The following is a 14,130-nucleotide window of genomic DNA, read 5'->3' on the forward strand; positions in this document are numbered from 1 at the left end:
AATTGCCCTCAGAAAAAGAAACGTGATTGAATGAGGGAATGGAGAACTTCTGTAATAAAACACTGACTTAAAGGATGGTGCCATCAAGAGAACTTTGGAATCCTAAACCATGGTCTACAACAGGGGTGTCAAACTGGATTTCTTCGAGGGCTGGATCAGCATTGTAGTTCTCCATGGACCGGCTTGTGTGGGGGGAGAGATGAAACGTATACCTCCTGCAGCACTTTGCTGGCCAAAATGGGGATAGCAAGAAGGTAATGGGCAGTAGGGAGAAAGAGGAATTGCTTAATTCATTCTTTGTATCTGTCTTTGCATAAAAAGAAAAAATAATCCAACCTAACAAAAAGCAGTACTGTAAAACCTAATCTGCTGATGAAGAATACAAGTAAAAATAGGCAAGAAAATGGTAAAACATCACCTATCCCACTCTAGACAAGTTCAGATTACCAGGATAGATAGATTACATCTCAGAGTTCTGAAGAAGCTGGTAGATCTGATCTTGGAAACATTCAGCCATATCTTTCTCTAAAATCCCGGAGCACCAGGGAAATATCAGAAGACTGGAAAAGAGCTGATGTGGTTCCCATCTTTAAAAAAGAAAAAATGGATCGAGGAAACTAGAGACCAATCAGCCTGATACCAATATCTGGGAAGGGTCCTGGAAAAAGATAAGCCATGGATCTGTGGATACCTAGAAAGAGGCAAAACTTACTAGAAGCCAACATGGGTTTGTCAAAGACAGATCATGCAAGAAACCTTATTGCATTCTTTGAGAAAGTGACTAAATTAGTAGACCAGTGAAATACTGTGGACATAATATACTTGGATTTCAGTAAGGCGTTTGACAAAGTAGACTATCACCTACTTTTTGGTAAGATAGAAAAATGTGGGATCTGTCACCATCAGATTGATTTGTAACTGGCTGATCAGCAGCACTCAACATATAGTCCTCAATGGAGGGAAGCATGCAGTGGGGTACCCCAAGATTCTGTCACAGGCCCAGTACTCTTCAACATCTTCATGATTTAGATGAAGGGATAGAAGGGGAACTAATCAAATTTGCAGACAACACCAAGCTGGGTGGAATAGCCAATGCTTAGAAGATCCAGAAAGGTCTTGATGGATTAGAACACTGGATCCTTTCCAACAAAATGTAGTTCAGTAGTAAGAAAAGTAAGAACTTGCACTTAGGCAAAAAAACCCAAATTCAAAGGTATAGAATAGGTGGTACTGGTCAACAGCAGTAACTATGAGCGAGGTCTAATAGTCCTAGTGGACAACCACTAGGTCAAAAAAGCCATTGCTATCCTAGGTACATCAACAGAAGGCTAGTAATAAGATCACATGAAGTGTTAGTACCACTTTATACTGCACTGGTAAGGCCACACTTGGAATACTATGTCCAGTTCTGGTCATTACAGTACAAAAAAGATGTTGAGACACTAGAATGCAGAGGAGATCACCAAAGATGATTAGTGGATTAGTAGATAAAGCATACAATGAACAATTGCGGGAACTAGCTATGTGAAGAAAAGGACTAGGGGGGTGACATGAAACCAGTGATCCAATGTTTGAGGGGTTGTCACAGAGGAGTGGATCAACCTATTCTCCAGAACACCTATCGGCACGGCAGGAAGTCATGGATGGAAACTTATCAACCGCGGCTGACTGTTGGAGGCGAATCATTGGCCCCAATGGAGAGGGTGCGCAATCTGGGGGTTCTCCTGGATGGACGGTTGTCTTTTGAATATCACTTGGCGACCGTCTCCAGGAGAGCTTTTTACCAGGTCCGCCTGGTCCGCCAGTTGCGCCCCTTTCTAGACCGGGATGCCTTATGCACGGTCTCGTCACTTCTCGCCTGGACTACTGTAACGCTCTCTACATGGGGCTCCCCTTGAGGTGCACCCGGAGACTTCAGTTAGTTCAGAATGCAGCCGCGCGGGTGATAGAGGGAGCCACTCGTGGCTCCCATATAACACCGATCCTGCGCAGGCTGCACTGGCTGCCTGTGGTTTTCCGAGTGCACTTCAAGGTGTTGGTTACCACCTTTAAAGCGCTCCATGGCATAGGACCGGGATATCTTCGGGACCGCCTTCTGTTACCACATGCCTCCCACCGGCGATGCGCTCCCATAGAGGGCCTCCTCAGGGTGCCGTCAGCCAAACAGTGTAGGCTGGCGACCCCCAGGGGGAGAGCCTTCTCTGTGGGGGCACCTACCCTCTGGAATGAGCTTCCCCCAGGACTTCGACAACTTCCTGACCTCCGGACCTTTCGCCGCGAGCTTAAAACATATCTATTCTTCTGAGCAGGACTGGCTTAATAGGGTTTTTAAACATGGATTTTATTGGGGTTTATTTTATATTTTGTATTGTATTTTAAATTTAGGCTTTTAGAATAAGTTTTTTAAATAGTGTTTTTGTTGAAATGTATTGTATTATTTTATCTGCCTGTTCACCGCCCTGAGTCCTTCGGGAGAAGGGCGGTATAAAAATTAAATTATTATTATTATTATTATTATTATTATTATCATCATCATCATCATCATCAAAAGAGAGCCAATGTAGAACTAAGGGGAAGTTTCCTGACAGAACAATTAACCAGTAGAACAACCTGCCTTCAGAATTTGAGTACTCCATCACTGCAGGTTTTTGAGAAGAGATTGAATAGTCATTAGTCCAAAATGGTATAAGGTCTCCTGCTTCACCAGGGGTTTGGACTAGAAGACCACCCTTCCAATTCTGTTATTCTGTAATTGTAAACTCCTGAGTAATTCCTTCTTGAAATCCTGGGGAGCTTTTGCCAATCAGTGACACAAAGCAGCTTCTTACGTACCTGACAGAAATAGGTGGGATAAATTTGCTTCCACTACAGCTGTGTCAAAAGTTAGATGCTTTTCCTTCAGCACCTGCTTATTCTAGAAGGCTTTTTATTCAGAAAAGCATGTATGAATGGAATGCAGAAAGACAGGTTTGGGAGAAAAGATTCCATGTGCTGATGTTTGCTTTGTATGCATGACTTACCTGAATTATGAACTGTCTGGCTGATTCATTGAGTTCTCCAATTTTCTTAGGGCTGATTGTGTAAGAATGTAAAAAGAAAGAGTTGTAAACAATGCCTTTGTTTCTCAAATTCCTAGATACCAGGCTTAATTTTTGAGTACCTAGAATCCAGTTATAAAGGTGATAATTGTTTATATTGATTGCAGAATAAATTTAATTCTACTTTTAATTAAGTACTGTTGTTATTTTAGAAGATTAAATAAGATTTTTAAAGTTTTAAAAGTTAATGTATTTTCTGTTCTTGTCTTACATAGTTTTTACATGTGATACCATCAAAAATGAGGCTGAGAACACGGAAAGCTTCTCAGCAGTCAAATCAAAATCACACACAGCGTGCATTGAGAGTAAAGAGGAAATACTCAGATGTGGAGGAGAACATAACTGTTGGTGGAGGAAAACTTCAGAAAAATGAAACTGGCTTACTATCTTCAATTAAAAAGTTCATTAAAGGAAGTACCCCAAAGGTAAATAGTCAGGAACCACTGTTAACATTTTGACATGCATAATATATCTTCCAAGATGGCTTACAAAAACAGACATTCAAATAGCAATCATTAAAACATGTGGAATAAAATCAGTTGTAAATCTATTCGAGGAAACATGTGAAAGAGCTGTCTGAAGACAGCAAGCATTTTCCAAAGTATCTCAAGTGTGGCTAAAGAAGTTCTAACAGTAGCCAGGCTGATGCCTCCTAGTCAAAGGTCAGCTTCGAAGAGATGCTGGTTTCTTAAATTCCTCTGCTGCATCTGCCAGCTGATGGTTTGGTTTATTGGTTGTCACGGCAGCAGCATCATTTTGTCCAGAAATAGGTTGGTAGCCCTTGTGGGATCAGTAAAATGCAACCTGGTTATCTGGCCCCTACAGTTTTCTGAGCTCAGCTGTGTGTGATTTTATCCTTTTAATAAACTTAAAATGAATATAAATAGGAATTCCTTTCCAAAGCAGCTGTGGATAAAGGCACTCAAGATAGGTGAAATTTACTGTGTAAAGAGAAATTAAAATCATAACTGCAAATTACATAAATTATTAAGGAAATGAACAGGTCACTAAGGAAAAATACATTATTAAACTGGGATTGAAGTAATGACTAAGGTTCAATCTTTTTTCTTGGACAAGACGACCACCTGGGTAGAGGGGACAGCCTTGTTTTCAAAAAGGTAGAAAAAGGAAGAAATTAATATCCCTCAATCTGACACCAATAGCAATAGCACTTAGACTTCTGTACTGCTTCACTGTGTTTTACAGACCTCTCTAAGCAGTTACAGCTTAATGCCCCCAACATCTAGATCCTCATTTTACCCACCTCAGAAGGATGGAAAGCTTGAGTCAACCTTGAGCCGTTCAGAATTGAACTTCTGTAGTGAGCAGGAAGTTAGCCTGCAGTACTGCATTCTAACCACTGTGCCACCACTGCTCTTATAATTCCCAATACCTGGGAAGACTCTAAAGCAGGGCTGTCAAACTTGTGGCATCATGGCAGTGTCACATGACGTATTGGGACTTTTTTCCCCCTTTGCTAAACCAGGTGTGGGCAACAAGTTTGACAGCCCTGCTCTAGAATGATCATAAACAATGCAGTAATTATTATAGTGTGGAATGGGTTGGCTCTTTTAATTCAAAATTTATACCATATTGAATTTAGGCAAATTTTCTTCACATGTTTCATATATTGTGGAATTAACATAAGAGGAAAATCTTGATTTCATGCAGCCATTCAATAAATACTCCATGACATTTCAATTAGTAACTTAAATTGGAAGTGGATGGTACAAGAATTTTGAAAATTGTACTCACAAATAGTATGTACCAGGTATGAACCGGGATGCCACAAGGTTCAGCTTTGTAGTCCTTAGCATTTCTGTTAATGGAGTGGCTGAAAAAGCGGAAGGAGTTCTCGTATAATTTGCAGATGAAACATATGTTTCTTTATTTTTATGGGCTTGGGAGTTTATTTTTCTCTTTTTCTGGCATGTTAAAGCAGTGGAAAAAAAATGGAACAAATAGTACGATCTAAATGGGAATTTAAATTTGAATTAGGCTTTTTTTTTTTAATTCAAAAAGTTTTACAGAAAAAAATTTTCCCCCCTTTCCCCCACCTCCCCTCCCACCTTCCTTAACAACCCCCCTCCCCCCCGACTTCCCGGAACGAGCACAAGGTATAGTTAAAAATAAAACAAACATAAAAAAAATAAAAAAAATTTCGTCCCAACTTAATTATACCCCTACAATCATCAATTCCTAACTTCCCCCGAAAACAATAAAAAATAATACATCATAATCATTCAAAAACAGTCTGATAACTCTTAGTCTGATATCTACTTTGAATATAGTCAATCCATTGAATTAGGCTTGATATGGGTTTTTTTTTGCTTTTATGACATTTTTACCAAAAGCCTATGAAGTGAAAAGGGTTAAAAAAGATAAACGTTGGAAATTTGATTTTCATGAAAGCAGTACAAATGGACAGAGAAAGTTTGCTAGTAACAGTAAAGTATAATTTGGTGTATTTGTTTTGTTAAGGATGAACGAGAACACCCTGCAAAAAGAAGTAGAATCGAACGTGACATAGAAGACAACTTAATTACATCCACTCCTCGAACAGGAGAAAAGCCTAATAAACAGCTTTCTCGAATTAGGCGGAAAAGTCAAGTGAATGGAGGTTTGTAAATATCCCAGTCTTTAGCTGAAAGGAGGGCTTTGGTAACTCTTAACAACTATTAACAAACCCTTTATTTTATTTATCAAATATAGTAAGTGGCCATCTCACTAACAGAGGGACTGATCATATGATCTGAATTAACAATTTACAGTAAAAAAAGCTCTGCTGCAGCTTTTAGCTCACTTTCTTAAATTATAATATTCCATGTATTTCTTAAAGATTTCTGTATGGTAAAGGCAACGGGAGTTTCCCAGACTACAAGTTAGCTAATTGTGAATCTTCATTGCCTTGGAAACCATGAGCCATAAGAGTTATCAGCCTTGTGGAGATATAGATAGATAGATAGATAGATAGATAGATAGATAGATAGATAGATAGATAGATAGATAGATAGGGCATGGCTTTCTAAGTTTAATTCCTGCAGTACATTTGTGCTCGTCTAGGAATCTGATATTTAATTGAAACTTTGTCACTCCAACCTGTATTGGAAAAACCACACTAGAAACTTAGTGCACTTTTTTGTTTGTCTGTTCCAGAAGCTGGGAATTATGAAATGGCAAACCAGCATGTCCGGCAAAATGGAAAATTGGATGATAATCCCACCAGCTGCAGCCCCCCAAGGACGACATTATTGGGGACCATATTTTCTCCTGTCTTCAATTTTTTCTCACCAGCAAATAAAAATGGCAAGTACTGCACAAAATTGCATTTGGCTCTTAACCTGCATCTAAAACAGCAGCCCCCAATCTTTCCATCTTGGCAGCCCGGCTGGGGAGTGGAGAGAGGGGATGGTTCTGTGTGAGGAGCAGGCCTGCGTGCAACTCCATTTGTGCATGCAACGGGCATGTGCCCTGCTGCTCACAAATGGAGTGGCGCACACACTCTCCCACTGCTTCTGCGGCCCAGTTCCAAACAGGCCGAAGCCCAGTTGTGGGCCACAGCCTGGGGGTTGGACACTCCTGATCAAAAAAGAATATAAAATTGTTATTATGAAATAGTTGTTTCCTATTTGGAAAAAATGGCTGATAGGAATATATTCTATTAGATTTCTGTTCAGACCTTAAATCTAGGGCCAGAAGAGCAGGTGCAAATGCTCCTCTTAAGTTGAGAGCGCTAGTATTAAGCCACAACTTTATTGCAGGAACAGCAGGCTCGGATTCTCCCGGCCAAGCTGTGGAGGCTGAAGAAATTGTGAAGCAGCTCGATATGGAGCAGGTAGATGAGATCATTACCAGCACTGCCGTCTCAGCCAACGGAGGAGCGCCCTACGCCAGCCAGGCAGCCCAGGTCCGAACGACCATCAACACCGTCTTGGAGGAAGTGGAGGATGTGGCGGACTGTGATCTTCCTCCACTGACCGGTAAGGAGGAAGCACCGTTGTTGGCTCCAGTCTTGTACTTCTCCCCCAGCCTGCAGGTGGAGCAGCCGGAGAGTCAAGCTGTTGGGAGCAAACCTGTCTTTCTCCTGACTGAATCCCTTCACCGTTTTATCTTAAAAATACCTAGAGTCCTTAGGAATTCAGCAGTCTATAAATGGGATTAACAAATGAGAAATCAATTGTTAATTGGAAATCCTAGTTATTTATATCTACAGGTAGTCCTGGACTTACAACAGTTCATTTAGTGACCATTCGGAATTACAATGGCACTGAAAAAAGTGACTTATGACCATTTTTCAGACTTAGAACTGTTGCAGCATCCCCTTGGTCATGTGATTTACAACTGATTCCTACTTATGATGATTGCAGTATCCCAGAGTCACGTGATCCCCTGTTATGACCTTTGGACAAGCAAAGTCAATGGGGAAACCAGATTTACTTAACAACCTGTTACTAATTTAATTCACTTAACAAATGTGGCAAAAAAATTAATTGTAAAATGCGCCAAAACTCAGGTATCAAGTTTCTTACTTTTTTTTTTTTTTTTGCAAAAATTTTTTATTTTTCCATAATAATTCCCACAATTTGACCAGTGTACAATACAATCACTTATCCAACAATCAGTCCTATACTCAAATTATACTCAGTCAGGGCTGCTCGACTGCCACTCCCCCCTTTAATCCTTTCTTCCCTTCTCATCCTTCTTAAACTTCCCCCACCACCTTCTCCTCGCTTTCCTACTTCCCCTCCTCTTTCCCACTTCTCACTACCATCCTTTCTAACCCTCTATCTTCTCCTTCTTCTCCTCCTCCTATCCTTTCTTCTCCCTCCCTTCTTTCCTCCCTACCCACCTACCTACCTACTTTCTTCCTTCTTTACTCCTCTTTCCTTACCCTTTCCCTTCGGGAGTGTTTGCCGAGCAGTCCCGACATTACACCATTCCAACTTGTTTAATTCTACCATTATTCCTGTACAATGGCAACCAATCAATTTATAGTCTTCCCCTTCCCCGCCTCCTTCCCCCCCCCCCCGAGACTTCCCAGAACAGAATACAGGGTATTGTAACTAACAAACATAATCTAAAATATAACATAAAACATATTCCATTTCACACCATCACACTATCAATTCCCTTCTTTCTTAAACTAATACATAATAATTCCTAACTTCACTCAAAAACTAATTGATATTTTTTAATCTGATACTTATTTTGAATATAATCAATCCACTTCCTCCATTCCAATATATATTTTTCTTGTGTACAGTCTTTCAAGTAGGCAGAAATTTTTCTTACTTAACAGCATAAATTTTGGGCTCAGCTGTGGTCGTAAGTTGAGAACTACCTGTACTCACTTTATTTGAGCATGAATGTATTCCGAGAAACAATTGCCTGATGCATTATGCTTCATCTACCCATGTGTACAAACACTACTTCAAAGCCAAGGGCAGTATCACTCTGGCTAATAAGAACTTTATTTATTTATTTATTTACTTAATGGAACATTTCTACCAGGCCAATCCGATGAGTTTCAAAACAGAATTCTACAATACAATAGGGCATCATAATATTGCAGCGTGAAAGAAAACAGATGATAACCATCATCCTTAGAAGGCACTTAAACTGCCAAAGGTTTGATTTAAAAAGATTCATATTTGACTCTGCACATAATCAACTAATCAAGGAGAGAAGCAACTTAGAACTAAGGAGAAATTTCCTGACAGTTAGAACAATCAAGTGGAACAACTTGCCTGCAGAAATTGTGAATGCTCCAACACTGGAAATTTTAAAGAAATTTTTGGATAACCATTTGTCTGAAATGGTGTAGGGTTTCCTGCCTGGTCAGGGGTTGGACTAGAAAACCTCCAAGGTCCCTTCCAACTCTGTTATTATTATTATTATAATTTTTATCATGTCAGTAACTTTCATTTATTACAACACACTTGTAAAATTATACTTGGCCCTCACTGCAAATATTGCTAACCATTTAAAGCTTGATAATGCAAAAAGATATATCTATTTTAAGAGTCAAATTATAAGCCTTAAAAATATTGATAATAGTTCTTAAGAAAAGTGGAAGACAAAACATTCCGTACCAAATAGAAATATTTTAGTAACTAAATGATCAAATTCCTGGTTAAGAGAAAATTTCCCTTTTCTTCCTGTAAATAATGAGGAACTTTTGTGTTTTGTCAGCACCAGTATCTCCAGACAGTGGTTATTCATCAGCTCATGCAGAAGCCACCTATGAAGAAGACTGGGAAGTCTTTGATCCGTACGTGTCCATATTCAGACTTCTGTTTCTAAATAAATGAAAATATTTATGATACTGAATTCAGCTGGTGCCTCCTGGCAGAACAGTAGCTAAGACTGGCCCTCTGTAAAACCAAAGAAGAAAGAAATAGCATACTTGAAGAGCCCTAAATCTGGGGGGAAAGCCAAATATTTACAAGGGGAGAACCATAGAAAAAGGAGTATTGGTCTAAGTAGAATAGTTAACTTCTGTTTTCAGAAGCTCCAGTTCCTTCCCCAGCTATAGTTCATTTAGTAAATCTGTGGGTAGATTTATTCATATATATACCTTTATCATAGTTTGAGTAAAGTATTCACTGATAAATGATCAAACCATGATGTGACTCATCTTTAGGTACTACTTCATCAAGCATGTTCCACCGCTAACAGAAGAACAACTTAATCGGAAACCTGCTCTTCCATTGAAAACCAGAAGTACACCAGAGTTCTCGTTAGTTCTAGACTTGGTAAGAAAAGCATATTTGGTTGCTTGCTTCACTTTTGAGGGAAAGATATTCTGTCTTTGGCAAACTGTAAATTATAGGGCTATTTCAGAGAACGCATTCTTTTCTGTCCCTCTGCTAAACTGATTCATTTTTTAAAACTTTGTAGGATGAAACATTAGTCCACTGTAGTCTAAATGAACTGGAAGATGCTGCACTCACGTTTCCAGTCCTTTTCCAGGATGTCATTTACCAGGTAATCCAAATCATGTTAAGGTGGAAATGTCTCCTGTGAAATTAAAGAAAAAACATTGTGTATCTGATATCTTTTCGCTGTCCTAAAATGTTGGTAATTTAGCGGCATTGGTTATATTCTATGAAATATTGTTAAGGAAGCCATCAGATCTTAGAGGAATTGTGGCATATGGATTACTACTTTGACACTTTCCATGTAATTCCATTGTAAAACTGTCATCCATTAGGAAGCTAGCAGTATTCCTCTTAAGCAGCTTTCCTCCTTGCCAGGAGGTGACGAAAAAGGCCTTCTAACTCTGTATGGTTATTTGATAAAACAAGAGGTTCTTAAGGGGAAGTCAGCCTTGGGAATGACTTGCTTTTAGAAGTAGACCCATTCCTTCATATCTAGTTAGGTGCTGTTTGTTGATGAAGACTCTGAAAGATTGCTAGCTGTTGGTGGTTGTGCTTCGCAACATATTCTTTGCTCTCATCTACGGTGCATTCAACAATTCTGCCAGTGAAGAACAGGGGAAGGAGGAAGAGAAGGAGGTGAATTCCAGCAACTGCCAAAGATGCTGCACTGACCCCGGCTGTTGTTCTCAGGTCCCTATTGTGTGATGTACCTGGGAGTAGCAACAGCTTCCCTCCATGTAGTTCGCATGATATTGGACCCCTCTGTAGTAACTTTGGAGAATGACATCAGACATCTTAAACGGACACTTGTCCAGGTATTTTACCCTAATTTTAAAACTTGTCTTTTGTCTTTTGTTTTATTTACAATCCTTCAACATCCTGAAACATAACACGGGATCTTCCAAAATACACACCAACTTGGGTTTCTTATCTTCTCTCTGATGATGGCCGTAGTCAGAATCCTTTTCATTTGAATGCACTTAGAGAATGTAGTTACCCTTCTGAATAGTAAGAGGAAGAGCCAGTATATGGATTATGCCTTTTTTGTGTTATAGCTAGAATGTTTTTGATCTCTTGCCTATGGTATATATCCATGATGGCAAACTTATGGCATGCGTGCCACAGGTGGGCATGTGAGCTCAGTGGGCATGTGAGCTCAGCTCCGGTGCACATGCGCATGACGGCCAGCTGATTTGCGGGCCTTCTGGGCCCACCGGAAGTAGGGAAACAGCCTCCGGAGGGCCTCCTGGGGAGGATGGGGAAGGCCGTTTTTGCCCTCCCCAGGCTCCTAGAGAGGCTCTGGAGCCTGGGAAGAGCAAAAAACGGCCCTATTGGGCTCACCGTGCCATCATATGCCAGAAGCGAGGGGAGCGCAGGGGGATCATATGCGCATGTGTGTGGGGCATAGAATTATGGGTGTAGGCACGCATGCTCTCGCACTTCCCTCCGCTTTTTGCACGTGATGGCAAAAAGGTTAGCCATCACTGGTATATATTACTGAGGATAACTATGTCTTTCCGGGGTTATTTACAAAAAAATATTTATTTTTAAATAATAAAGAAATGTAAAATTTGCATTTGCCAGACTTTAAATCTTGTTGGAAGCATATCTTTGATTCTTGGCACCTTTTTTCTTAATAAGTGCAGGCCTTGCACCATACAACCGAACTTGGATATTCAGGGACATTTTTCTGGGAATGTGCTCTCCAAACCCCCAACCTGTTTTCATCTGGGGCTTCTTAATCACTTCCCCAGAGTAAGCTGCAATTGTGAATGCCTCAGAATCGGTCCCAATGTGTCATTGTGGAGCTCAAGACAAGTGGTCGTATATGGTAGCGTTTCTTGTAAGCCATTTTCTGAGTCCCTGTGCTTAGGGCAGGATTTATTATCATCTAAGGTCAGAGTGAGCACTGAGGATGCCTCCTGGCTGATTTTGGGGTGGGGGATTGCATCAGTTTTGATAAAGGCCCTGCTCAATTTCAGATCTTCCAGTCATATCCTTTATTTATTTATTTATTGTTTATTTATTTATTTATTGTTTATATTTATATACCGCCCTATCTCCCAAAGGACTTTTAACTTATTTTATCTTAGTGTCTTGTTATTCTTGTTAACTCTTGAAACGTCAGCTTCAATGTTTTTTAGACAATCTGAAAAATGGTTCACTATAGGAAGAAGAAATGTCGGTGTTTTTAAATAAGTCCTCAAACACCCTGCTGCAAATGCATTTATTTCAGCAGGAGTCTTGAGTAATTGAGCTACTTCATCAGCTGCACCTTGTCTTTAATATAAATAATAATAGCAGTGATCAATCATAGTGCTAAGGTATTGCACCACTACAACCTGTGTAACCTGAGAGAAAGGCGCAATTGAGAAATGACCGCCCATAAGTAGGTAGGGATGGAGTATGGTGGAAGGTCTTCAGTTGTTTTTCATGCTCCCCAAGCAGTATTGAATGTATGTGTCTTAACAAGAGAGGGTTGACTTAAAGTTCTTGATCATAAATTTTCTTTTTTTGCTTTCTATTACGCCTTTCAGGCTATTATGAAGGCCAAAGTTGGTAATTGAGAAGTATGTAGCTATTGCTTAATATGAATGACTGATATCAACAAAGAGAATATTTGTAGCTCACGGTTGACATGAGGGTCCTTGGTGCTCTCTGAACTTGGTTGTTTTCTTGCAGATGTTTCATTACCCAAACTAGGTAACATCATTAGTGTTGATAAGGAATGGGGCTTGCTCTCAATTTATATTCTGGTGGCTTGCCCTGTTGCTGTTAGGGGGGCCTCGGAGGTTCTTTGGTTGGGCCGTTTACTGTTACCCTCTTTGACAGGTCCTTGATTGGGGTATTTTGTTTGCTTCTTGATTGTTGGTTTGATGTTAATCTTGATGTTAATCTAGTCTCGTCTGAGTTTTGATTGTTGGTCGGAAGGTGCTTCAGTCTTTTTGTTCCCTTTCGGGCTTGTTAATTTTCCCTTTTGTACACTATGTAATGTTGTCTACAATCAAGAATCAAAGAATAGAATGGAATGGAAGAGGAAGAGGGAGTTGGAAGGGATCTTGAAGGTCTTCTAGTCCAACCCCCTGCTCAGGTAGGAAACCCTATACCATTTCAGTCAAATGGTTGTCCAATCTCTTCCAGTGTTGGAGCATTCACAACTTCTGGAGGCAAGTTGTTCCACTGATTAATTGTTCTAATTGTCAGGAAATTTCTCCTTAGCTCTAGATTGCTTCTCTCCTAGATTAGTTTCCACCCATTGCTTCTTGTCCTGCCTTCAGGTGCTTTGGAGAGTAGGTAGACCCCCTCTTCTTTGTGGCAGCCCCTCAGATATTGGAACCCTGCTATCATGTCTCCCCTAGTCCTTCTTTTCATTAAACTAGACATGCCCAATTCCAGCAACCGTTCTTTATATGATTTAGCCTCCAGTCCCCTAATCATCTTGGTTGATCTTCTCTGCACTCTTTCTAGAGTCTCAACATCTTTTTTATATTGTGGTGGCCAAAAATAGATGCAGTATTCCAAGTGTGGCCTTCCCAAGGCATTATAAAGCGCTATTAACACTTCACGTGATCTTGATTCTATCCATCTGTTTATGCAGCCTAGAACTGTGTTGGCTGAAAAGGTTCCGACTAACAAACCCAAGCAAATCAGAACTCTGAGACAAGGCACGTCCTCAAAGAACTATAAATCGTATCAGCATACTTGGTTGAAAATCAACTCTTAATCTTCCTCGTGGTTTCAGCATAATTAAAATTAGTAATCATCTCTTCCCCCCAGGGTCACTGGTCATGTTGGGCAATTAGATTAATTGGCGGGCGGCTCAGGCAGTCTTCTCCCTTTCCCTCCGTCACCTAGGAGATGGCCTTGGTTCTCACGAGAAAGTTCAATGTTGTGTCTAGTAGGGCATTCCAACCTCCTCCCACCTCCCATACAGTGTGGCAGTGATGAACCAGGAAAATGGCCTCTAGCAGGTTCAGTTCAATATTGGCATTGGCTTTTTTTGGCAGCTGCTGCACACTGGCACATATTTAAGCGATTGTCCACCAGGACCCCAAGATCCCTCTCACAGTTACTACTATTGAGTGAGGTATCACATATACTGTACCTGTGCATATGGTTTTTCTTGCCTAAATGTAGAACCTTACTTTTTT

General features: G+C 40.3%; 1 protein-coding gene across 4 annotated transcripts in view; it reads left to right on the forward strand.

Moving 5' to 3' along the window:
• CTDSPL2 (CTD small phosphatase like 2) overlaps positions 1-14,130 on the forward strand; it is a 40,789-nt gene that overhangs the window by 13,745 nt on the left and 12,914 nt on the right. For 3 of the 4 annotated variants that reach the window (XM_058155740.1, XM_058155739.1, XM_058155738.1), the window contains 7 exons: positions 3,314-3,523; positions 5,580-5,718; positions 6,255-6,404; positions 6,860-7,078; positions 9,291-9,369; positions 9,742-9,853; positions 9,999-10,085. In XM_058155740.1, the coding sequence (XP_058011723.1) occupies positions 3,338-3,523; positions 5,580-5,718; positions 6,255-6,404; positions 6,860-7,078; positions 9,291-9,369; positions 9,742-9,853; positions 9,999-10,085 (972 nt within the window). In that variant the 5' untranslated portion in view covers positions 3,314-3,337. Of the gene's footprint in view, positions 1-3,136; positions 3,180-3,313; positions 3,524-5,579; positions 5,719-6,254; positions 6,405-6,859; positions 7,079-9,290; positions 9,370-9,741; positions 9,854-9,998; positions 10,086-14,130 lie in introns of all 4 variants that reach the window. The other variant, XM_058155741.1, reaches the window with a different exon arrangement.

This window comes from Ahaetulla prasina, chromosome 13, assembly GCF_028640845.1.
Source record: "Ahaetulla prasina isolate Xishuangbanna chromosome 13, ASM2864084v1, whole genome shotgun sequence".
Classification (NCBI taxonomy): Eukaryota; Metazoa; Chordata; class Lepidosauria; order Squamata; family Colubridae; genus Ahaetulla; species Ahaetulla prasina.